Consider the following 24,320-nt stretch of genomic DNA (forward strand, 5'->3'; position numbering starts at 1 on the left):
GCAGGGGCTGCAGCTCAGCATGCCCTGTGCAGGCACCGACCATGCTGCATTTACCTCTGGCCCCCATCCTCTGCTCTACCCCCGCTTCCTGGCAGGTACCAGGCAGGTTGGGTTAACAGTTTTAATGAAGCACTAAAGAGGGACAGGCAGGCAGGCAGACTAGCTGTCCAATGGATGTACTTAAGAAACCCTGCTGGACATAAGACCTCACATTCAGATTACTGAGCTTGGTGGACACTTATCAAAATGATCATGGCTTCAGCCTCCTTTACTCTGTCCTGCACATGTTCACCCACAACACACAAAGCACCTTTCAACAACATACACTTCTGCAGATAAAAAAGGTGACCCACACTTTCATTTTCTTTATTTTTCATTGATACCGTATGAATACAAAGTTTCTAGAAAGCTACAAAATGTCTACCACTTTATCAAGAAGGCATCAAAATGTGTCACTTTGCAAAGACATGAAAACACCTGCAGGAACTGACACAAAAATAGCATTTTTAGAGTGATGAAATAATTGCACTTAACTGTCATGGATATTACAGTTATCACACATATGTACCGGGAAAGCTAGAATACATTTTTTTTTTTACAAAGCACTTTATAAAAAAATTCTCTGCACACAAACCCTATAATTTTCATATAACTATCATACTAAAGATAAATTCACTTTAAAGCCAACACTTAGAACATTTTTAAAACAAAAAGGTACCAGTACCTAAACACAGACGTTAACAAATACAAGAATACTGTACTGCCAAGAGGTTTAACCAAATGCCTTTTGAAAGTTTCTGCAAATAGGTTAAGAAAACATACGTGAGAATTTGCCCCCCACCCCCCACCTCTCCGATCTACCCAGGAGGAACCCTACTGCCCAAAGGCAGGCTCCCCAGCCCCCTCCCAGCAGCAGTACAATATCAAAGGAACCACTGACCGGATGAAACGCTTACGTCACAAGCCCGTTTTATACACGTGACACGAAGACACAGACTGTGAGCTTCCCATCAAGTCATTTAGAATGTGAACAAACACACGTGGCAAAAACCGATTTACATAAAATTTAAGCATATTAAAGAATTAAAGGCTATTCAGGTTTCTTTTTTAAATGTTACAAAACTTTTTTTTGTCATTTTTTAGGCACGTCGTTTTTGTTTTTACTTGTTTTTTTCCCTTATCTGCAGTCATGAGCCTATTGAAAAAGGCCTACAGAAGTGACTCTTGCAAGGAGGTAACAGGAAGATGTATTTTTTTTTAAGAAGTGCAGTTAATATTTAATTTACACAGTGAAACTAATCATGGAAAATAACTGATGTAAAAAAAGAAAGAGAGAGAAAGACAAAGAAAGAAAAAGGGAGGGAGGGGAGGGAGAGAGAAAGAAAGATCAGAGACTGTTTTCCAACTGATTTACGCCTAGATTCTGTCAGCCTCTCTTAGAAAAAGGGGCAGGACGACAGTCTCGTCACGGAAGGCAGACAGAAGAGAGTCAGCCCGGCAGAGGTGGACTCTCCTGGAATCTGACTCCACCTAATGATGGACAAGAGGGAACATAAATGCCGTTTCAATGACCAAAGTGACACAGTGGGGCATGTGACGGACTCAATGCAAATTCACAGAGACTAAAACAAGTGAACGGCTTAGGAAGTAGGACAATAAATACAAGTATTTCATCTCATTTAATGGTGCGTGACTTCAGTGAGACTATCCTTTGCAATGCAGTAAATTTTAAACATAAAACCTTCATTCTTAATGATATAAAAGCAAAGAGTTAATGAGAGAAACTTGCCAAGCAAAGCACAGTAACAGTTGACAGGGAAGCAAGAAAACAAATCTTTGACTAATTTCTTTCAAGTTGTGTAGCCCTGACGTGACAGGGAGGGGCTGAACTTAAGCAGCTAACTGTAACTTGTGCTAGGCATTTTCCTTTTCATTTGATTTTTCTTTTTTTTGTAGAAATTTCTACGAATACTCACAACTTGGGTGGACAGAAATCACTCCTGAAATTCTGGAAAGCCCAAAGAGGGTATCCTTAAAGACACCAGGTAGAGACAGACAGATCATACACATGAAGTGCTCAGAGGCTAACTTTCAAAGCTGTCTGATGTCATTTAAAAGTCTATAATGGTAAAGAAAAAATCTTTTTTTTTTTGTCTTGGCTTTTGTTTGGCTGGTGTTTTCACCTTCTCGTCCTTTTCACGTCTCTTCCTCCTATCAGTTTTCCCAATTTATACCAGGTTTTGATAAAAGCCAACACGGACTCTAAAAGAGTTGCCCTTTGGAGGGCTGGAACATTCATTCTTTGAAAATTCCAAATTGTGAGCGGTGCTCTTTGGAAGTTTCTCATAGCACATTCAGACACAACACTCAGAGTCAACATTTTCACCCTAAGAAGAACACTTCGATTGTAATGACCCTAACCCATTTTTGTTCTGCACTGTCATCTCAGTTTGAGGCTTCCAACTTTCAAAACGGTATCACCGCATAAACCAGAGAAGTGCGCGCTGTCATTGGAGGGGAGAGGCCAGCCTCCGCAGAGATTGAGCTCGGACACAGGGAGAAGGACCCGTCTGTCCACCAGCCGAGACTATGCAGTCGGTGTGGAAGTTCCCCCAGGCGGACATGGGGCCAGGTGACGAGCGGAGACGGCGCACCGGGGCATTGGCACACAAACACACCAGTTCCTGGGGTCCCTCCTGCCGCCGGGTGCTACTGGGGAGTGTGGCGGCGGGGGTCCCCCCACCGCAGACAGACTCACAGCAGGCAGGGTCCGCGTCGGGCTCACGTGAACAGAGGCCTGTGGTAGGTGAGTGACTCACCCCGGTACACCAAAGGCATTACGGTGATCTCGAAAGATTTTTGGTCTCTCTACAAATTATCGTGGTTACGGCAGCACTTTTCTAAGCTGGAATCTCAAACCAAAGGCACTTTCATGCTAGACTGCAGAAGATTCACAAATAGCTAAGTATTTGGTCGTGAATTTAAAAGGCAACATCAAAAGTGTACAATTTGCTTCTCATAGTAAACTACGAAGTTGCAAAATCTTCTGTTTTGGTATAGACATTGGACAGTGTGGTCAATGAACTGACTCCTGCTCATTTCAGATTTAGACCAAGGAGTCAGTCTTCAAGAGAACTGGAGAAAAATGGGCTTACAAAACAAAAATGAAAACAACGCTTGCTTGCTCTGTTTTAAAATACCGGGCCAATCAGTGAAGGGACGCTGAGATCTGGTGTAAGAAAAGGCTGGCGGCACGACTAAAGTATCACTAAGGCACTGCTTACTGGAACGCTTTGGCAGCTCTGAATTTAAAACTTCCTAAAAAAGTAACAGTAGTAATAGAAATGCTTCCAGCTTACAAAAGGGCTCACAGTTCCGAGGCAGCCTTCTGCACTGCAAACCCTACACGCGACATCGCAGAGATTTAAGGCTTTTCAGAAATGACATGTGCAGGGCTTTGCCACAGAAACATCAACAGAAAGAAATAAGCAATGCAGATGTATCCTCTTAACGTCACAGGTGTGAACACCAACACATAAAATTGGCTCTACCCTTCATTAGGACAGGTGTAGTGTACCAGAGCACAGACAAAATCATACGGATTCTATGTACCTGGTTTGAAAAATTGACTGTCATCTTGTGTGACTTAAATAATTTACGTTTGTACAAAAGCAAACTGCAAAAGCCACTACAGTACTGAGACCTGGAGAAGACTTGGGTTTGTAACACCAAGTGCTGGGAACAGGGGCTGTTTTTTGGCTGGTCCGAGTGTGGGGCTTTTGCTGCTGGGATGCTTCTGCAAAGAGGAACCTGACTCAGAGCCTGTGGCAGGTGAGCTGTCCTCAGGGTCAGGAAAAGGCTCATCAGCTTTCCAGTCTGCTCGTGGGTGCCTCTCAGACGAGACACCGCGGTGCGAGGAGCAGCACCAACACCCGGCAGTGCTGCTGCTCCGGCAGAGGAAGGGGGCCTGAGTCCCCCTCTCTCTTCTGCACCGACCCTGTCCACACACTCGTGGGGATCACCTCGGCACGAGCACCAAAGAGGAACGACCCAGCAGAAGAGGCCAAGGATTAAGTGGCAGGAGTCCTAGAGCCTCGCTTTTACTGTCACTAGCTGATGACTCTGGGCAAGTCATCTCCTCTCTGGGCTTCAACTTTCTCATCGACCCAGCAAAGGAGGGTACAGGCATACCTCGTTTATCGCGCTTGGCAGATACTGCGTTATTTACCAATCAAAAGCTTACGGCAACCTTTTGTTAAACAAGTCTGTTGGCGTTACTCCTCTGCTGGCAGTTGCTCACTTCATGTCTCTGTATCACATTTTGATAATTCTTGCAATATTTCGACTTCTTCATTATTTTTAAATTTTTTTTTGGTGATCTGTGATCTTTATGTTACTATTGTAATTGTTTTGGCATTTTTTAGCCATAAAGTGTTTTAAAATTAAGGTATGTCATTGATTTTAAGACATAATACTATTGCACACTTAACAGACTACAACATAGTGTAAACATACTTTTTTGGGGGGGGTAGTAATCAGTTTTATTTATTTATTAATCAGTTTTATTTATTTATTTTTCATTTATTTATTTATTTATTATTTAATGGAGGCACTGGGGATTGAACCCAGGACCTCGTGCATGCTTAGCACGCGCTCTACCACTGAGCTATACCCTCCCCCGTAAACATAACTTCTATATGCACTGGGAAACCAAATAATTCCCGTGACTGGCTTCGCTGCGGTATCTGCTCTGCTGTGGCGGTCTGGGACAGAGCCCATGCTATCTCCGAGGTATGCCTGTGGACTGTGCCCTCTCATAGCTCCTTGGAGAAAAAATTCTATTAGTCCTCTCCCAAAACCTCTCCTCCATCCCTAAAGATGAAAAGAAATATTCCAGAGGTTTCAGTAAATTCTACAAACAGCATTTAGTGTTAAGTCTGGAAGTAGAAGACCAGAGAAAATTTACTGAAATGATTAAGGGCTTGATGATGAGAACCATAAGCTTATGAGAAATAATGACAACAGGTGGGGTTCTTTTTTTTAAACCTGGAAAAATAAGGAATGAAGAGCAAATGAAAACTACCCTTTAAAGAGGTGTGAGATGGTTACAGGGATGATGGTCAGCCGCTGTTCCCGATCCCCCTGGGGATGGGGGAAAGAATACCTGGAAAAGAGAGACTGTTGTGAAATAGAAGTTCTGAAACAGGAAGAAACATGGGCACAATGTCATGTGAGTAATATTCCTACCTGTCTCTTGATGGCCCAGGAGAGAAGCTTTCTCAGGGTAAGATGGAAAGAAAAAGAAAATCTCAAATACGGTATTTGTGACCTGTCAGATGTAGGGCAGTGGTTCTCAACCAAGGGTGATCTGTGCCCTGCGGGACATTTGGCATTGTCTGGAGACATTCTGGGTTGTGACAACTGGGGAAAGGGTGTTATCTAGCAGGCAGAGGCCAGGGATGCTGCTAAACCTCCTACAGTGCACAGGACAGCCCCGCACCACAAAGAACGATCTGGTCCAAACATCAACAGTCAGGGTCGAGAAACCCTGGTCTTGGATAGCTTAGATGGTCTGGGATTCTAGGACTTGCTCTGAAGAAGCCCCGATTTCATTCAGGTCTCTTGCTAAGATGGAAATGAATGCCAAGAGACTGAAGCCCAGTTCTTCAGCTTCTCCCTATCTAGGCTGTGGAAACTGGCCTCTCAACTCTACAGTGAAAGCACAAGATGTCCCTGAATCAATCCTGGTGGTGGAGGGTCACCAGAAGATAGAGCACCCAGAAGAGAGCAGTGAGAACAGAGCTTTGGAAATGTTTCTTTATGGTTTTAAAAGCTGTACAGACAAAAGGAGAAGACTCTGCCATAAATGGTGAAAGACCAAAGATAGACATGGATTAGATGTTATAACACAAATCTCATCTCAGGCTCTAATTTGGGAGAGACGGAGAAAGGTCAAGAATTTGGGTACCTAGGCCAGGGTGGAGACAGGGAAAACATCTGCCCTGGAGAGAACTTTAGAAGAACAAGACAAGAGGTAAACCTGTTCTAAGAGCAAACAGCAATGCTCAAGGTCATCCAGGTAAACCCCCAAACTCAACTACAAAGGCATTCAGAAGAAGAGGACAAGCATCCGAAGGCCCAGCCTGTCTCTACGAATTCAGCAGACCAGAGTGTGACTTACTCTGCAGCCAACAGAACTGCCTTCTAGCTGCTGTGCATGGGTCTCAGTCTATTTGTGCTTTGAAAAAAGTAAATCCCAAGAGCCCTATGGCAGCGCAGAAGAGCCCCCCATTCCTGGGCGGGAACGTGAGCCAGATACCTCTTCCCCTAAAGCCCTGGGACAGCCTAGCTTTTAGCCACATAAGATCATTTGAACCCCTTGTCCTGAGAGAGCAGGGGTTCTCTTGAGTAAAGATGCAGGAGATGGGAGCAAAAGAAACATACTAAGAGAACTAAACATACTAAAAGAAACATACTGTAAATATGATGATCATGGAAGAAGCTTAATGCCTGGGCTGAAGACCAGATGGAAGGGTGCACAACTGGGGCAATTCGCCAAAGCCCCACTTGACAGCAGGAAACAAACTGTGGTCTCTTTATGTAAGGAAGATGCACACCATCCTACTGGCTTATGTAAGGGATGCACACTCCAAAAGGGGAAAGTTCTGCACTTTCTCCTCTGGTCTTCCCAGGGACCAGTGTCATGAGTTTGGGAGAGGTCAGGCTTGGTCCAATGTTCTTCTGTTTGCCATGAGCCAGCCACACCCTCATGCTCATGACCACCAGACACTAACCAATATATAAGCAGGGTCAGAGCAGGTGGTGGGACAGGCAAGAGGGTGTGCACATTACTTGGATATGACAGAACAAAGTTTCTATTTTCTGGCTTGATGTAAAAGTCTTGACATGTTTCACAACTTAACGTAATATATGTTAACATATTCCTGACAATTATAAAAATGTCACTTTCCTCTGAAAAGTTGGAAGGTATGTCCTGTCCCCTTCCCAATGAAGCACTTATGGGAAGAACCCCAAGACATGTGGCCACGTCAAACCAGCTCTGCCTGGACAATGCTTTGGAATTATTTGGGTTGGAAAGTTGAATCTCTCCTGGGAAGAGAACCTCCCAAATGAGCCTAGTTGAAAAAGGCAGAGATAGAGTCTCTCCAACCTCAGTCAAACAAGTGATGTGACTTATTGAGAGATGCCAAGTAAACAAATGGGTGTTCTTAGAGAATACATCTAGATTTACGGACACAGACTGAAAAATATACACATATCAGCACCTAGCAAACTGGGTGACACTGAATAGATGTTTAATAAATACGTGTTGAATAATTATATGCGTATATGTGTACATATGTATACACAAACACACACATACACATATAGTTATAGCAGGGTAATATGCACACTGGATCACCAGAAATAATTTATCCACAGGCTGGTAAGGATGCTTGCGATTTTCTGGGGAGCAGAGATCCTAAAACTGATGAGCCTTTTACGAGTTTGGTTAATGAAATTTCTCCCAGCCACAGGGTTTTCTATAATTTGCAGCTCACAGTGCAGTATTCATGCCAATTTAAAATTTTTGTTATTAAATTTTAGTGGTTCAAAGATTTACTTGTCTTAATAAAAAAATTTTGGTTGTCCATATAAAATATAACTGCACACACAAGACTATAAACATTGTAAGTTTAGATTTTCAGTATTTATCTACTTATTGCAAAAAGAGCCATCTTTTCTTTTTCATTAAATAATCATCACATTAGTACAATACAATTTTATATTTTTTAAATATACTATATATGTTAAGGATAAGGGGTGAAGTTTTCTTCCTCTGTAATACCTGTTTCAAGAGTTTAATGGATTAGGAGATTAGTTTTAACCTTGAGGAAAAAAGTACAAATTTGTCTCATTAGGATATTTCTATCAAGCATTTCTTAAGGCTATATTTTAACATTTGGTTTCAAAAAGAAAGAAAAGTTTCATTTAAAAAATAATTTAGTGAATTACATTCTTTCATAACTTCCACCCTAATTAGTTACAAAGATAAGTCTAAAGATTCTTAGTTTTGTGTACTAATTTACATTTATATTTAAAGATTAATTTTACTTGTATCTTAAAACAAGAATTTTATGTTGAAAAAAAAAACCAACTAAATATATTTGTATAAAGGCTGTAAATGTCCAATGGTAAATGCTCTGTCTCAATTTTTTTTTTCTACCACAATGAGAAACAGGTCTCTGCAGACAGAGATGTGGGTTCTTAAGGTTCACCTTCCCGAGGAACTGTGGGCTGTGGATCTGAAGAACACACAGAAACAACTCGATTTCTCTTTTTACAACTGTACCAGAACTTCACAGCTACAATGATAGTATGAACACATGAAAAAATGACTTCACTCAAACAGGATTTAGAAAAGTCAGGGTGACCTCAGGGCCAGGGCAGCACCCCTGTGTGGTGAGGTTTACAGTCAGTCGTTCGAACATGGAGAGAGTGTGTGCGCGCACGTGTGTGTGTGTATATACAGATATCTATATATATAAATAACCACGGTTAGTCCTTTACAAGCCTGTAAATATGATGCTGTGCTCCATGTTCACTATTTGAAACTTCAAAAACACAGGCCATGCACAGGAGAGTTTCTTGTGTATCCCTGTTTGTTACCACCTGTTAAAAAAAAAACAAAAAAAATATATACATATGTACATCCGGATCAAACACCACATGAAAGAAAACATATTCCATCTGTGCCATGAGGACTATGATGTACTTGGAGAGGAATACAAAGTCTCACGTCCAGAAAGTGGATTATCAGAGACCTGTCCAGCCTCACTCTGCCCCTCAAGCACAAACTCAGGATATTACAGGCCCCACTTAAATCCTACCTAGGCCTAGTTCCCAGATGTAAGAAAGACCTTACAGATGGGGTCTCACTCATAATCTGAGCCCAAGAAGACATCACAAGAATTAGTGTGGGGTTTTTTTGGGGGGGATGCATGGAATTTCTGTACAACATAGAATTTTCTATAACTCTGTCCCATGTGACAGTCATTTATCCTAGGAACCGTCTCCTGCCTTATTCCTAAAACTTTACTAAATTTTGCTTCTTAACAGCCAATGGGAGACACAAGCTCCCTGAGTGTCTTGCTCACCAGCTGTATTTAACAACAGTGCCTGGGCTCAGCGAAGCATATGCTGAGTAAAAGAACAACCATGATCTTCTAGAATTATGCCAAACAATACCTCTTTTCAGTTTCATAGGCTTTACCTTTCAAAATGTATCGTGAGATACTCATCTGCCTCCCCCCTGTAGTCCAGTCGCTTGAATCCATCCCTCTCCTCCTCACGCCCGCCCATTTAGCCTCCCTTACCCCTCAGGCATCCACATTTACGGTGCCTGACTAGGGGATAAAGTCTCAGAGTACCTGTAGTTGTAGTTTCCCATCCCAGCAGACTGCACTGTCTGCAAGTACCTGTAGATTGGTGTGAATCTCTCTCTTTTTTTTTTTTTAATGCCCATCTTGTCCAGTGGACTGTAAGTTCCTGAAGAACAGGGACCACGCTTCCCAGCAACTAGCTTAGTGGTTGGCATACAACTGTCATTTAATAAGTACAGTCCTCCCTCGGTAACCACGGGGACTGGTCCTAGGACCCACCGCAGATACCAAAATCCAAAGATGCTCAAGTCCCATTGTGGCCACCCACCCTATTCTGCCTGCAGTTCTGCACCTGCGGATTCAACCAACCGCAGACTGTGTAGGACTGTAGCATTTACTATTGGAAAAACTCTGCATAAAAGTGGACCATGCAGTTAAAACCTGTGTTGTTCAACGGTCCACTGTATTTGCTGAATGAACATAAATTCACAGAGTAATAGCCACCATCTATTCACTGTTTATTATGCATCTACTTGGTATTAAATGCTTTACAGAAAGTATCTCATATAATACAACAACTCTAGGGGCAGGTGCTATATCACTCCCCTTTTGACAGGGGAGGAAGCTGGGGGTTAATTTGTTTAAGGTTATACTAATGACAAGGAAAAACTCCCTTTTTTACCTGAATCCAAAGACCCTTTGACAAATGAATTGATACAGTGATGGATTATCTATTTCCCCCCCCGGGTAATATTTTTTTCAGTACTGGTACCCACCTGCTTTTCTAGTCTCACTCCCTGCCACTTCCCTCCCAGATCCAATACTCCAAGTATCCAAGCTTTCCATCCTTGAAATCTCTCTCTCCCTCAATGCCATATCCAAAAAAAATGCCATGTCTTGATGCCTTTCCCTCCTGAATAGTTCCTGAATCCATCTACCTTCCCACCACCACAGCCCAAGTTACCAGCAAACCTGACCTGGATCCTCCACTAGCAGCGACCCTTGCTGGACACCAGTTCCAGCTGTATGCAGCAGCCACAGGAACCTTGTAAGAAATATAAGTCTGACAACACACTCTTAAAAATTGCTTAAAAACCGAATAGCCTCTTTTAAATTTATAAATCTTTAGGATGAAGAGAAAACCTGTTCTCATCCTACAAGGCGGAGGAGACTGTGCCCAGTCTGGCTGTTCCTACCTGGCCAGCTCACTGCTCTGGGCCCTCCTCTTTCTTCCCACACTGGCCACAGTCCCTACCTGCCCGCATTCCCACCTACATGCAGTATTCTTCGCTATCTCTCTGCCTGTTCATCTGGCAGATACCTCTCAATTGTTTCGTCCTCAGGGAAGCCTTCCCTGACCTCCTGAACTAGGTCACATCCTCCTATTCACACTCTGTTGGCACCATGTTCCCACTTCCACCAGCCAGCGGCCAGAGTTGAGTTACATTCATTTTGTGATCGCCTGTACTTGCTGAATGCCCACCTCCCTCACGACTCCAGGACGCCAGCTCCGCCTGTCTAGTTCACTGCAGCCTTGCACCTGACACCTAAGTATGCACCCAACGAACGGTCCTCTTCTTGGCAAATCTGAAAAATACCTGCTTATCTGTCAAGGTACCTTAAACATCATCTTTTAACATCCCTGAGAATTCCCCACCTTACTTCAATTACCAGGGCTTGCTCAGGTGGCTCATTGACTCTGTGCTCCATGAGGTCTGTCTCACAGGTACTGCAGCCATCATGACCCTGCATTGTCATTGTTTATTTACCTGCCTTGTCCCCCCCGCCAGGCCCAGATTTCCTGTAGGACAGGCACTGTGTTTTATTTGCACTGTATTCCAGCAGCTAATACAATCTCTCCATAGTTCAGCTGAAAGAATGAAAGCATTCTCAATAATCTTTGAGATGCAGAGGGCAGACCTGGGTATTTCATTTGTAGATGGAGGGAACTGAGGTCTGGAGACTTTAAATGACTTATCCAACATCATAAAGCAGAGCCGGGTCCTAAACCCAAGTCTTCTCATCCTATGACCATGAAATATCCTGCAAAGTGTCTTTTCCATCAATTCAAATCTTAAGTTATGTCTATCACTGGCTCTGTGACCTCAGGGAGGCCTAAAATTCCTTATCCATAAAATGGGAGGGAAAATGACCTCACAGTTCCGCAGTGAGAATTTCATATTATATCTACAAAAGGTTCAGCACTGTGCCTGGAACCTCTAAGAGAATTCTCACTTTTTTTGCAAACTTTCTATAAAAGAATATATTCTATTTAGGCTTCATGCTTGATATGCAAAAGGAGGAAAAAAAATCTCTAGCAACCTGTCTATCTGAATATGAATCAAAAGGTGATCAGAATCCTTGGCCCACAGTGCAGGTACTGTCTTCCTTAGTTTGATTGCCACGATTAAGGCCCCAAACCTACAAAGCCACCTCAATTCCTGAATCATCCTGATGAAACCAGGGTCTAGCCCGCCAGCCAGTAAGGCCTGGAACCGCTCATGGTGACGCGAGTTTTGTATCCAGCGCACCTGGTAAAGCACCTACAACTATGTCCAGCAGCTATCATCCTGCTCAGGTTCATGGACCCCACCCCTGAGGAAGTGCTGAAAATACTATTTCTACTGTTTATCAGTGAAATGACTTCATTTTTATTATCCAGGATTGCTGGCTTAATTTCAGTTTTCCTACAAAAAAAAAATTATTTCTTGCAGGTATTTATTGAGAGCTACTAATTCTTCAAATCAAAGGAATTTATATAGTTGCTTAATGATACGTTTTAAAATCAATTTAACCTGGTAAGTTCTTTGGATGGAAGTCACATGCTCCAAGCGAGCATATTAGTCAATGTAGTTACATGGGTTTTGTGGGAGACAGACACCTAAAATTTTCCCAGGTCATATTCCCCTTGGTTGTGCTGCGATGTAGGGTTTTAGGGTTTGAGGACATCTTCCTTAATATGCTGAAACAGACTCACTGGTTTTTAAGAAACAGCTAAGACTTTCTTTGAGACTATGTATCTTTTATGCTTCTGTTTTATATCTAGTCTTAGCTTGCTTATTAATGGTAACTCTTTTTATGTTTTCCTTTGTTAAAAAAATATTTTATTTATTTTTATTATTGTATTATTTTAGTATTTTTTAGCAGTGGGGGGGGGTAATTAGGTTTATTTATTTTTTAACAGAGGTAGTGGGGATTGAACCCAGGACCTCATGCATGCTAAGACGCGCTCTACCACTTGAGCTATGCCATCCCCCTTGCCCATTACGTTTTGACCAGACTTTTCAGCCCATGGATATTCTCTCCCCACTCCTAGTTATGCTATTGTATTCTGGTTTCTATTTCTCCTGGTCCTGGAAGTTTACATTTTGCTATATTAATGTATGTAACTTATAATAAGGCCTTGTAAATCCTTCATGAAATGAGTCAAGGTATGGTTCAAGAACAAACCTGCTGACTCAGTTTGTGCCTCACGTGAGACTTGTGTACCACGGTGCTGCTGAGACTCAAACCTAGCGAGCACTGGAATTGCCCAAGGAACTCTAGAAAATACACCTGCCCAGACGCCATCCTCAGGGATCTGATTCAGTTGATCTGGGATGCAACTCTGGCATCAGGAGTTTTAGAAGTTCTCCAGGACTTTCTAATGTGCAACCAGAGCTGAGAACTAAGTTTTATTACCCCCACCCTTCCTTCCCTGATTCCGGTTCTGCCAAGCTGAGCAAGCCCAGCCAGATGAGACCCCTTCTCTTCCACAGACTGGAGCCAAACCAAGCTCGCCCCATGGGTGTGTGACTTCAGCTGACCCCTGCGGCCCAACCCAACAGTCCAGTCAGTCCCCCTGGCCCAGGCCTCAGTGCCTCTCAGGCCTACCCTCCCCACCAGCCTCACGGCTAAGTCTGACAAAACAGGAAAGAGACCAGTTACCAATAAAATTGTGAAGTTTTCCAAAACACTGTTCATCATATATTTCTCTGGTAAGTGTTTGAGCTTGTGGATGAAGTTGATCATATATTCACACATCGGGGAGCGGTTTATTCGGTATACAAATCGGCCATTCTCAAACCGTGCATATTCCGTCTGTGAGGGAAAAAGATTTGAGCATTTTTTTTATACTTTGGACTTCAAAACACACAAAAAAGAGATTATTGCCTGTAAAAGTGTATTACTTTTTCAACACGAATCACCTGCTGTAAGCTGCACAACTTTTGTGGTTTACTTAACTATAAAAAATCCTATCTCCAAACTTAACACCATACTCAGAATCCATTATTTTTCTGGAAATTTTTTAGAAAGTTGAAAAGATGACAGCTTTAAAGAAGAGATGTATAGGTGTTTTTTAGCAAAAGTCAGAAAAAAATCTAGCTGCCTACTTAATGATTCTCTACCCAAAGATCTGTGAGAGCAAGCCCAGCCAGTCACAATTCTTCAAAGAGCCCCCCCAAAAAACCAACTGTACTGTGATAAGGCCTCACAGGCCAACAACAAATGCACCTAATTTCCCTGCTTCACACTGATCATGAGCCCCTGACTATTGGTTATTTTATGTCTTAATAAAAAAAAAAAATATATATATATATACACACACATACATGCAGCTTTAAAATCCCACTGATGTACTCAGAAATAAGAAAGACACTCTTAGATACTTTGCATCAAAGAAGGAATTTAAAAAGAAATTAAGAGCCATCTAAAGAGTATTGAAAAAGAAAATGTTTACATCAAAACTTATGGGACTCAATGAAGCTATACTTGGAGGAAAGTAGCTTCATGTCTTCATCATGAAAGATGAAAAATTATAGAACTTATTACATGTCTTAAAAAATTAACAGCCCCCACAAAATAAACCCAAACCACAAAGAAACCGAAGGAAACCAACAATTGGAAAGTAATAAAGATAAAAGCTCGTATCTATGCAAATGAAATTTAAAATGTAGACAGAATATAAAAACTAGTTCTTTAAAAAGAGAAAATAAAATAAATAAACCCTTCTTAAGCTTAAGAAAAAGAAGAAAGAAAAGAGACAAAACCACAATTACATATGGATTAGGTTACTCCATGTAACTCTATGGCAATCAATCAGTCAATCAACCAACCAACTAATCAACCAATAAACACAAAGAAAAACCCATAGGATCGCATGACTTCCCAGCAAGACACAAATTGCTAATTCTGAATTGAAAACAAGTAGAAAATTCCAATAGGTCAATTGCTGTGGAAATGACTAAAAATTGTTTAGAAATCTGCCACTGACAAAGGTCCAAGAACCAAACGGTTTCACAGTTAAACTTCATGTAACCTTTAAAGAGCAGTTATTTTCAATGTTACTCAAACTATGCTATACCACAGAAAAAGTTGGTATTCTAACTATTCTACACTCAATACTGAAATTTGATTAAAAAAAGATTATAAGAGTATAAACTAATATCACTTATAAGATGCAAATATTTTATGTAGAATAGCAAACAAAGCATCAAAGTACCCTAAACAGGACTTTCTTCATGAGTGCTGTGGGGGTTCACACACAGGACAAGTGTTAACTCATGATGTCAACAAACTGGAGAAAAATCACATAGTAAGAGTTGCTAAAAAGGCATTCGACAAAATATTGCAGCTAATACTAATAAAAACTTTAAGTAAAATAGGAATAGAAAGAAAGCACTTAAATATAAAACAAAGACCATTTATAAAAATCAATAATAAATTTAATCCCAAATGTCAAAACACCTAAAATCTTTCTACCAACATCAGTAACTATACAAGGATACTCACCATCACTATTTCTTTTATTTCTTTTTACAACTGTGTTGGAAGTTTTAGCAAATGAAAAGAAGGTGAGAAAAATAATAATGAAAGTGGCATAAACATTGGAAAAGAAGAGATAAAGTCTTTCCTTTTTGCTGCTGCTAAGATTATATACAGAGGAAACCCAAGAATCTAGGGGGAAAAAAACCACTAGAGATCAGTAAGAGAATAGGGAAAGATGGCCAGAAGGAACATACATATGCAAAAACCAGGAGCTTTCCTCTACTGTAGTAATTAAAATCTAGAAACTGGAAACTGTATTAACAAATTATACAATATTTAGGGATATATTTAACAAGAAAGGGATAAACCTGTATGAAAACTGTAAAATGTTATTAAAATAGATAAAATGAGATGGAAATGGAAATAGATTCTTGATTGGAAAGATTTAGGATCAACAATGTATCAATGTATCCCAAAATATCTAAATCTAATACAATTACAATTAGATTGCTCAAACAAGATTTTTGTTTTTCTTTACATTTCAAAAATGATCTCATAATTTGGAAGAGTAAGTGCTGGTGTCTCACCCAGAAAACACATGAAAAAGAAGAGAAGTGAACCGACTTGCCCCAGCAGATGCCAGAGCATGCTACAAAGCTGCTGTAACCACATTAACACGATCTTGGGGCAGGTAGAGGTAAAGAGAGGGTGGAACAGAACTGACTCCAGGAACAGTTCCCAGGGTCTGCAGTAACTTAAAGGGGACAGATCCATTCAGTTGGAAAAAGATGAATCATTTAATAAATGGCTTTGACATAAATGCCCATCTATTTGGAAGAAACTATAAGCAGACTCCCATTTCATACCAAATACGGAAATACACTCCAAGTGGATTAAAGGCTTAATGATAAACTCCACCTGCCAGTCACAGCACCTTCTGCAGGAAAATTCCTGGGATTCCATCAGTCAAAGGCAACCTTTCCCCATTCCCTGAACTTATACAGAGCTTTGGGTGTGTTATCTGAGGACACGCAGAAGAGTAACTTGAAACCTGGGAAACTGAGTTACTCGTCCGGTCCATCTTTTCTCACCGGTGCCTGTCCGGGCAGGAAGTCTATCTACAGGTACGCCCGGACAACTTGGCCATTTGGTACCTATGTCTAGCACCAACCTTCTGTGTCCCCAGCCACCGACAGGTTCCTTTGCTTCCTCCTTCTCAGCAGGGATGGAGGTCATCTGGCTCTAGGTTTCCCAGCCCTGTCTCATTACACAGCTGCCTTCTCACCCACCCTCTCCTCGGGCCTCTTAGACACTGCGTGGAGCTGGTTACCCCCTCCCCATCCATGTTTGTCCTCTGCTTCTGTCTGTTTCCCTCCCACTTACCCCAGGGCTGATGGCTGCTCCCCAGACTTACACTTCATTCCTGTGCTCTTCCCATACCCTCTCTGCAGCTAGCTCTCCCTCCCACAGCTTCATTATCCTTAGCGCTGAGGACTCCCCACTGCTCTTTTCAGCCTTCACCTGTCTCTCAAGTTCTAGTCTCGCATCTACAAGACCCTTACTACTTCCAGCTGAACCTCTTATTTACGTCTCTCTGCTAGAGGCTGCACTGTCCTTCGGAGCATAAAACGTGTGGCCTTTGACTCTTCCTCCTCTTTTAACAGCCAGTCAGTTTCAAAGTTCCATTCAAAATCTCATCCTGGATTCCCACTGCCAGCATTTTAGTAAAGCTCATAACCCGTAAGCTCACCCTGACCATCTAGTCAACTCATTTACGTCCTCTTAGCACTGTTCTCAGGATGCCCACCCTGTGCTCAGGAAGCTATGAGGGCCTGCGGCATCCCAAACCCTCCTCATTCAGCCCAAAGTCTTAAAAAATAACATCCCCTCGCTCCCTCTCCCGACCCAGTGCATCCTTTCCCTCAAAGATTTTGTCACGGTCAGGTTGGTCTCTCAGCCCTAAGAGGTGCTGGACATCTGTGAACAAAAACTGCTCACTGAACGTGGATATGCTGGATGGTAGGAGACACTGGAAAATATGACTCAATGAAATATCACCTGCAAGCCTTGTTCACACAAAGCAGCCCACCCTGGTAAAACGAACACCCACATTCTGAAAGGGAGGGAGGCATGAACTATAAAAACCATAACCAGGTGCTTGGTCCCAGTATGTACAGAAACATATTTAAAACAGTTAAGATGAAGGGAGTAGAAATGGCAAAAGCAACAATACCAAACGAAAGGAGTCCAGGTTCTGGAAGGCAAGTGCCTATGAGTGGAGGCCACCTTGCTTGTTATCAAGGTGTTGGGAGGTGCCTTTGGATCTGGGGTGGAAAAGGCATCATTTGATTGAGGCAGGGGCCACCTCTGAGAGCCCCCACATGGGGCCCCCACGAGGCCTCCTGCAGGACTGACACGCTGGTGGGGCTGGGCTGATTTCACAGTCAGGGAGGGCTGGCCTGGGATTTCTCCTGGCCTTCTTTCAGTTGCTTTCAAATATTTTGCCTTTTTAGAAATAATGGGGGTAGGGGAAATGGGAGAAAGGGTGGCAGGGGGAGGAGAAGACCTCAAAAAAGTAAAACTCTCTGCCCGCGTTTAGGCTTAAAGAAAGGCGACAGGTTGCCCTGAATGAAGGTTCCTGTATACAGAGGCCAACTTACCTCTACTTTTTCTACTACTTGCTTCCCAAAGGAGCAAACTTTGGTGGAACAGGTGACTGTCATATTTTCCGAACTCTCATACTGACTGGTTACACCATAAAAAGCCCCGGCATCATCTTGAATATTGCAGTTTAAATCGGCCTGTTGGAAATGAAATGGAGGTGGGTGTTACTCTCTCATCACAGGGGTCATGGCAACAAGCAGTAACCATCAGCATAAGACCTCCATCCTTTGGGCTGGAGGGCAGGGGTGGCTCCAAGAGGACACTTGGCTAGAAACAAGTTCTATGGACCATCAGTTATTCAAAAAAAATTTTTTAACATTTTTTATTGAGTTATAGTAATTTTACAATGTTGTGTCAAATTCCAGTGTAGAGGACAATTTTTCAGTTATACATGAACATACATATACTCATTGCCACATTTTTTTTCTCTGTGAGCTACCACGAGATCTTGTATATATTTCCCTGTGCTATACAGTATAATTTTGTTTATCTATTCTGCATATGCCAGTTACTATCTACAAATTTTGAACTCCCAGTCTATCCTTTCCCACCCCCCTCCCCCCTTGGCAACCAGAAGTTTATATTCTATGTCTATGAGTTTGTTTCTGTTTTGTATTTATGTTCTTTTTTTTTTTTTCTTTTGGTTATTTTTTTTTTAACAGAGTGCTAATTTGGGCAGCCTTCCCTTGAAATAATGACATGCTACATGTATCTATTTCATTTTACTTTCTTCCATCCAGTATAGAACAATACTGTATAGCCTTGTAATAAAAGATTCATGAGGTCTTTGGAATATGTGCAGAAAGCAGTATATGAACTGAATTTACATTCACTAATCTATAGATATATTTAAAAGAACAGGAGAATCTGTGGCAGACTGGCCATTTGTTATATATGCAAAAACAGAAACTTCATTACAAATTACATCATCCAGAGGGGAAATGGTTCCTACTAAAGACTGGCTTATAAAGATGCTAAGTAAGTAATACAAATTCCCGCTCACTTACCATATTTTTATGATTACCTACTAAGCGAGGCTCATACTAGAGACTATACAGGACTGCAACTCAATATGGGAAATATGTACAGAAAACAGCCCTAATTTAGACAGAAAATTACTACCATGTCAAAGGTACTAAAAACTGGCTCAGACAGGTGGAGTGTGCTGGAAGAGAGGGTATGTCCAGAGTGCACACGGCCAGAAACAAGGACTAAAAAAGTCAGGGACAGAGAGACCAAGGGAGAAAGGGTGGCTGGGGAGGTGGTAGGGTTTGAGTCTTACATCCTAATACCAAGAGACACAGGAGTTTTAAGTACATAGGCTAGGGACAGTGACAGTTTAGCATCAGATTTGCAATCTCCAAAGGCACCCCAACCAAAGCTTGGAGACTCTAGAAGAGAGTGGGGGAATGCAGAGGTGAGTCAGGAGGCCTGAAAGCAACCCTTATGAGATGATACCTGGACTGCTAGGGTGGCAGCAGAGAGAGAGGTAGATCTAACACACAATGAGATTATGTTTGGTGAGGTTTGGCACATGGGACTCGCTCGTTTTAATACCTTGACAGGCACCAACCACCATGAAAACCTGAGTCATCCTATATATATATATTTTAATAAGGATCTGCACTTGAATTTCCTTCTTGAATTGAGTATCAAGAAAATGTCCATTTCCTTAGGCAAAACTTCAGATTTTCTGGCTTCAAATAAAAAGGACCATATACTTTATATTCCCTTTTCTTATGTGCCAAGAAATTCAAAGCAAAATTAAGTATTTGACTATAGTAATTAACTTATCCTAGGTACTTCTAATAGCCACTAACAACCTGTGTCCAGCTCCTGTTCCTGGATTCCAATCTGCTTTTACTTGTACTTGTCCAGTTTTATATTATCCATAAACTTAGTAACACTTCCTCAAATTTTGCTTTTTGGAATTATATGGGGCATAAACTGCAAATAATTAAAAAAAAATACCCAGGTGTGTTTTCTCACATTCAAAGGTTTGGCATTTGGCTCCATGAAAGAGCAGCTTAGTGGGAATCGATGAAGGTCTCACCCTGAGATCTGAGCTATCCAAGGATGAAGAGGGTCTATGTGGGCAACAGCCTCCAGGGGAAAAAGGTCCCAACGTGTCTCCTAGGCATACAGGAGCTCTGACACTGGGTTACCATCCAGGCTTCTAGGGCACTTGCCACCTGTCGTGAACAAAGAGTGTGCCTTCGAGAATGGCCGCTGCCTGGTTCCGCTACCAACTGAGAACACACGGCTCTGAGAAGCAGCTCAGGTGTTTTGCAAGCGTAGGCTGACCAGTGGTGTTCTCCGAGGGATTGATGCTCTTACTGTTATGAAGTAGTTTGTGCCAACAAGGTTTAGCTTTTTTTTTTTTTAAGTAAAAACATGCATGTGATAAGTAAAGAAAAAAAATCAAACTGTAAGCACAGTGTACATTTTATTTCTACCCTGAACTTGCCAACCTCCCCAGGTGACCAGTGTTATGTTTCTGTATGTCCTTTTAGTGATATTTAGAACTGAGATATTCAAGCATATGGTGCCTCTTTTCTGCATAAACTGTAGCATTCTAAACTTGGTTTTAAAAAAATATATATATATATACATATGTGTGTGTGTGTGTACATATATATAACTGTTCCTTAGAACTCACATAGTTTTGATATAAGAATACCAGTTTTTAAAAGAATAGCCCTTTAAAAAACATGACAGCCACATTTTTAGTGGCTGCATACTATTCCATTACACAGATGCACCATAATTTAACATGTCCTCTGCTGATGAATATTTAGGATGCTTCCCAGTAACAATGCAATGAGTTATGGGGAGCAAGAAGCTGCACTAGAAATTACTTTGACTTTCCTTTTCCTTCAAATTTAAATAAATTCCCAAGCTTTGAAAAAGAGAATTAACAGGCTATAAATACATTGCTAACTAATATTGCAACTTAAACTCGTTTGATGTAATCAAACCATTGTGAAGGACTGATGAACAATCCAGAGCAGTCTGCTGTCTGTGGTGTCAGGCGTGGAATGTGGGAAGGAGCACGGGGAAACGGGCAAAGGGTGGGGAGTCAACGGGAGAGTGCGTGAAGTTAGGTTATTTTTTAAACACTATCAATGTCAACCTACATCGGTGATTTAACCAGGAGGGAGGTTTCTGAAGAACTGCACTTCAACGCCCTAGGCACAATGTTTTCTTTCATTTTTTTTAACAGTCTATTTTTCATTTTATTCCCTTCAGTAGCATTCTTTTTGACAAGCAAAAGATTTGCAATGTAAACAAACTAGGACTCTTAAAATCTAAAGCAAGCACAGAAATAAATAAACAAAATAATCTATCTATACATACCATTTTTAAATGTTACCCAAGTTTACAATGGCATTCACCATATGATGTTAGCAAAACTGCTGAGAATTTTCACAGCTTTCAGGCCTCCGTGTCTACGAGTTTCCATGCTTACGTAATGCTGGTGAAAAGGGCTGTCCTGTAGCAGCAACGAACCTAGTAGACTGACATCTAGAATGGATCATTTTTAAGACCGCCCCCTTCCCTTTATCTGACAAAATTACTTTCAGTAATAATCAGCACTCTGTTTCACTGTTCTAAATTTTAAATACAAAACCTCCAAAAGTTTTGAAGAGAGCACGACAGAAATGAAGTAACTGTAGTTCTGCTTTGCCTCCTTCATAATCACTGCGCTAATTTCCAAATCTGCTGTTTAACCCTAGAGACAGCAGCACTGTGGGGACTGCAGCTCCAATGATTCGAAACTGTCAGAACTTACACTAGAAATCAGCACAAGGCTGAGTCTTCAGTAACATGTGTTATTAAAGAGTAAGTAATGGATAAGTAATGTCAGTGTGCTAGTTTGAAGTACACACATGTATATGTATATATGAAATAAAAAACCAACACTAATTTCACCAATTGTTTAAGTCTTAAGCCAATAAAGAACTTTTTTCTTTTTGAGGAATGTTTTACCAATAGCATTGTTTAGAACTGTGGGCACAGGGTGATAATAAAAATGACAACTATTTTTAGATGGCTTTTCCATCTAAGCTTCTCTACAATGAACCTCCTTAATGCCTGCACCTGGGGCAGACCTGTCCCACCCTCTCACCTTTGGTACACCACTGTCCCTTGGAATTTCCAAAATAATTTAATTAGTTTTAATTGGGGATGGATGACCTGTAGGTATAATGACAGGAAGCAGCAAGAGTGAAGGTATTCAAGAATACACATCATGACAACCTGCTGTCAGAAACGATCACAACAAAGTATGAGTTTTAAAGCTGTCAGAGCTAACTTTTTTACATAAAACTAAAGTAGAACATATGTTCAGAGGAGTGTACAAATCACACGTTTACAGTTTGATTAATTTTCATAAAGTGAACACACCCATGTAACCGGCACCCAGAGGAAGAGACAGAAGCCCTCTCACGCATGCTCCCTTCCAGGACAATCGCATCTCCCATCTCACACGAGTAACCTTGATCCTACAACACTACATTCGTCTTGTCTGGTTTTTTGAGTGTTGCAGAAGTAGAGTCATACACTGTTGATTCCTCTGTGTTTAGCTGCATTTGTGCAGCAGGTAGTGTGAGTCATCCACATTGTGGTGTGCAGGTCATTCATCCTTGTTACTGCAGGGTACTCCCCTGAATGAAAAACACCACCATCTACCCCTTCTACTGATGGACATTTACAATGTTTCCAAATTATGAAGAGCGCTGTTATGAAGAGTGGCTACTCTGAACGTTCCTGGATATGCTTTTAATGAACACACGTATGCACTCCTGTTAGGTGTTCCTAAAAGTAGAATTGCTGGTCATTAGATCTACGTGCATTTTCAGCTTTCATTTAGATAAGAGAAACACATGGTTTCTAAATTATTTTGCTTTTTAAAAAAATTTGAGGAAACATTATATTTAATTAGTATATTTAATAGGTCACATTTTTAAAAGGCTTCTCAACTAATGGTAAATAAGCAATCAGTTATTACAATTGCTTTGCAATTACTTTTGAACATGGAAAATAATTACGCAGCCATCCAACCGTATCACAGCTGTTCTCTGGGAATTTTCTAGGAGGAGGTATTGATGTGAAAGATAATTATCTGTCAGCTGATGATACTATGATTATCCCAGAAAGAAATGTGGTCACTTAATTCCCGTGAAGCAAAGGTAGTATCAAAGAAAGAACGCTAGCATTAAATCAACAACAGAGGAGGCAAACTCTGTAATGGGTCTGGGGTTCGCGCTGAGTTCATTACCCATCCTCTTGACACATTTTTCCCCACAGGAAACTCAGGGCAAACCTATTTCATATAGTTCTCGAGGCAAGAAAATGAGAAAAAAAAATGTGCTGGTATCAGACGTACAAACTATTTTTTCTAATCAGCTCTTTTCTGATCACAGGATATTTTCTAAAAGCAAATAAACATAAAAACCCAAGAAACAACTAAAACCCAGTGAACTTATCTTCCCAACAAATTCCAAATTCCAACTATATCCTATCCTTTGGGGGACAAGCCAGCTGTTCGGGTCCAGGGTAGGCTGTCCCAAAATGTGCCTCAATGGGATATTGGCTATTTTGAATTAAAGTTCTTTAAGAAACAGCCAATGGAAGAGAGACACTCTGACCCTCCCCTCTGTCTCCCTGAAAGTAGGGAATAAACCCCTCATGTGGCAGGTACACGCTCTGCATCCGGAGGCAGGACACCCTTATCACCAGACAGGGAATTTGAAGCTAAGAAACCTATTAAACAAACGTTTTTACTTTTACAATTTACACCTCCAAAACCAAACTCTGTGTAGATTCTTCACTAATTAAGTACCCAAAGCACAAGTTTCTTTGTCTTGTCAATTCATCACAAATCTATTGTTTCTTTGTCTAAAAAGCCGTAAAAGCTGCCTGCTCTGGCCACTTTTTAGGTCCCATTTCTATGTGACCTCCGTTGCTATGAATTAAAAATTGGTTTCTTTTTCTTCCGTTATTCTGTCTTGTGTCAATTTCATTATTAGTCCAGCCAAAAAGAACACAAGGGTAGAGGGGGAAATTTCCCCCTCCCTAGCTAGTCCTGGGCCATGTCCTAAAGTGAAAAACAAAAAACGAAAAAGCCTTGCAGTTGTGGCTGGAGAGGGCGAAAAAGCCTTGCAGTTGTGGCTGGAGAGGGCAAGTCCAGGCACACGGGCCCTTTGAAAGAATCTTTGCCCATTTTACCCTAGAAGAGAAACTCTACGTATGAACTGGGTTCAGAGACCAGCTCTTTCCACTATCACCCAATGCATAAATCCTTTCTATAGCATCCTGACCTGCACTGCCTTCTGGCTAAATACCTTCAGATACAGGAAAATCACTAATAAAATACCTAACACATGTAGGACAGACCTAATTGTTAGAGAGTTCTTTTTCCTTTTGTATGAGTGTCCCATTGCTGCTTTGACAAACTACCACAAATGTAGTGGCTTAAAACAACACCAATTTATGACCTTTTACTTCTGTGGGCCAGACACC

The 24,320-nt window shown here is 41.3% G+C and overlaps 1 protein-coding gene across 9 annotated transcripts in view; it reads right to left on the reverse strand.

Annotated features, from left to right (window-relative positions):
* Positions 1–345: 345 nt before the first annotated feature.
* TEAD1 (TEA domain transcription factor 1) overlaps positions 346–24,320 on the reverse strand; it is a 244,327-nt gene continuing 220,352 nt past the window's right edge. For all 9 annotated transcript variants that reach the window (XM_074372372.1, XM_074372374.1, XM_074372369.1 and 6 more), the window contains 3 exons: positions 17,792–17,932; positions 13,311–13,463; positions 346–8,673 (listed from right to left, as the gene is read on the reverse strand). In XM_074372372.1, the coding sequence (XP_074228473.1) occupies positions 8,560–8,673; positions 13,311–13,463; positions 17,792–17,932 (408 nt within the window). In that variant the 3' untranslated portion in view covers positions 346–8,559. The remainder of the gene's footprint in view (positions 8,674–13,310; positions 13,464–17,791; positions 17,933–24,320) is intronic.

The sequence above is a fragment of the Camelus bactrianus genome, chromosome 10, assembly GCF_048773025.1.
Source record: "Camelus bactrianus isolate YW-2024 breed Bactrian camel chromosome 10, ASM4877302v1, whole genome shotgun sequence".
Classification (NCBI taxonomy): Eukaryota; Metazoa; Chordata; class Mammalia; order Artiodactyla; family Camelidae; genus Camelus; species Camelus bactrianus.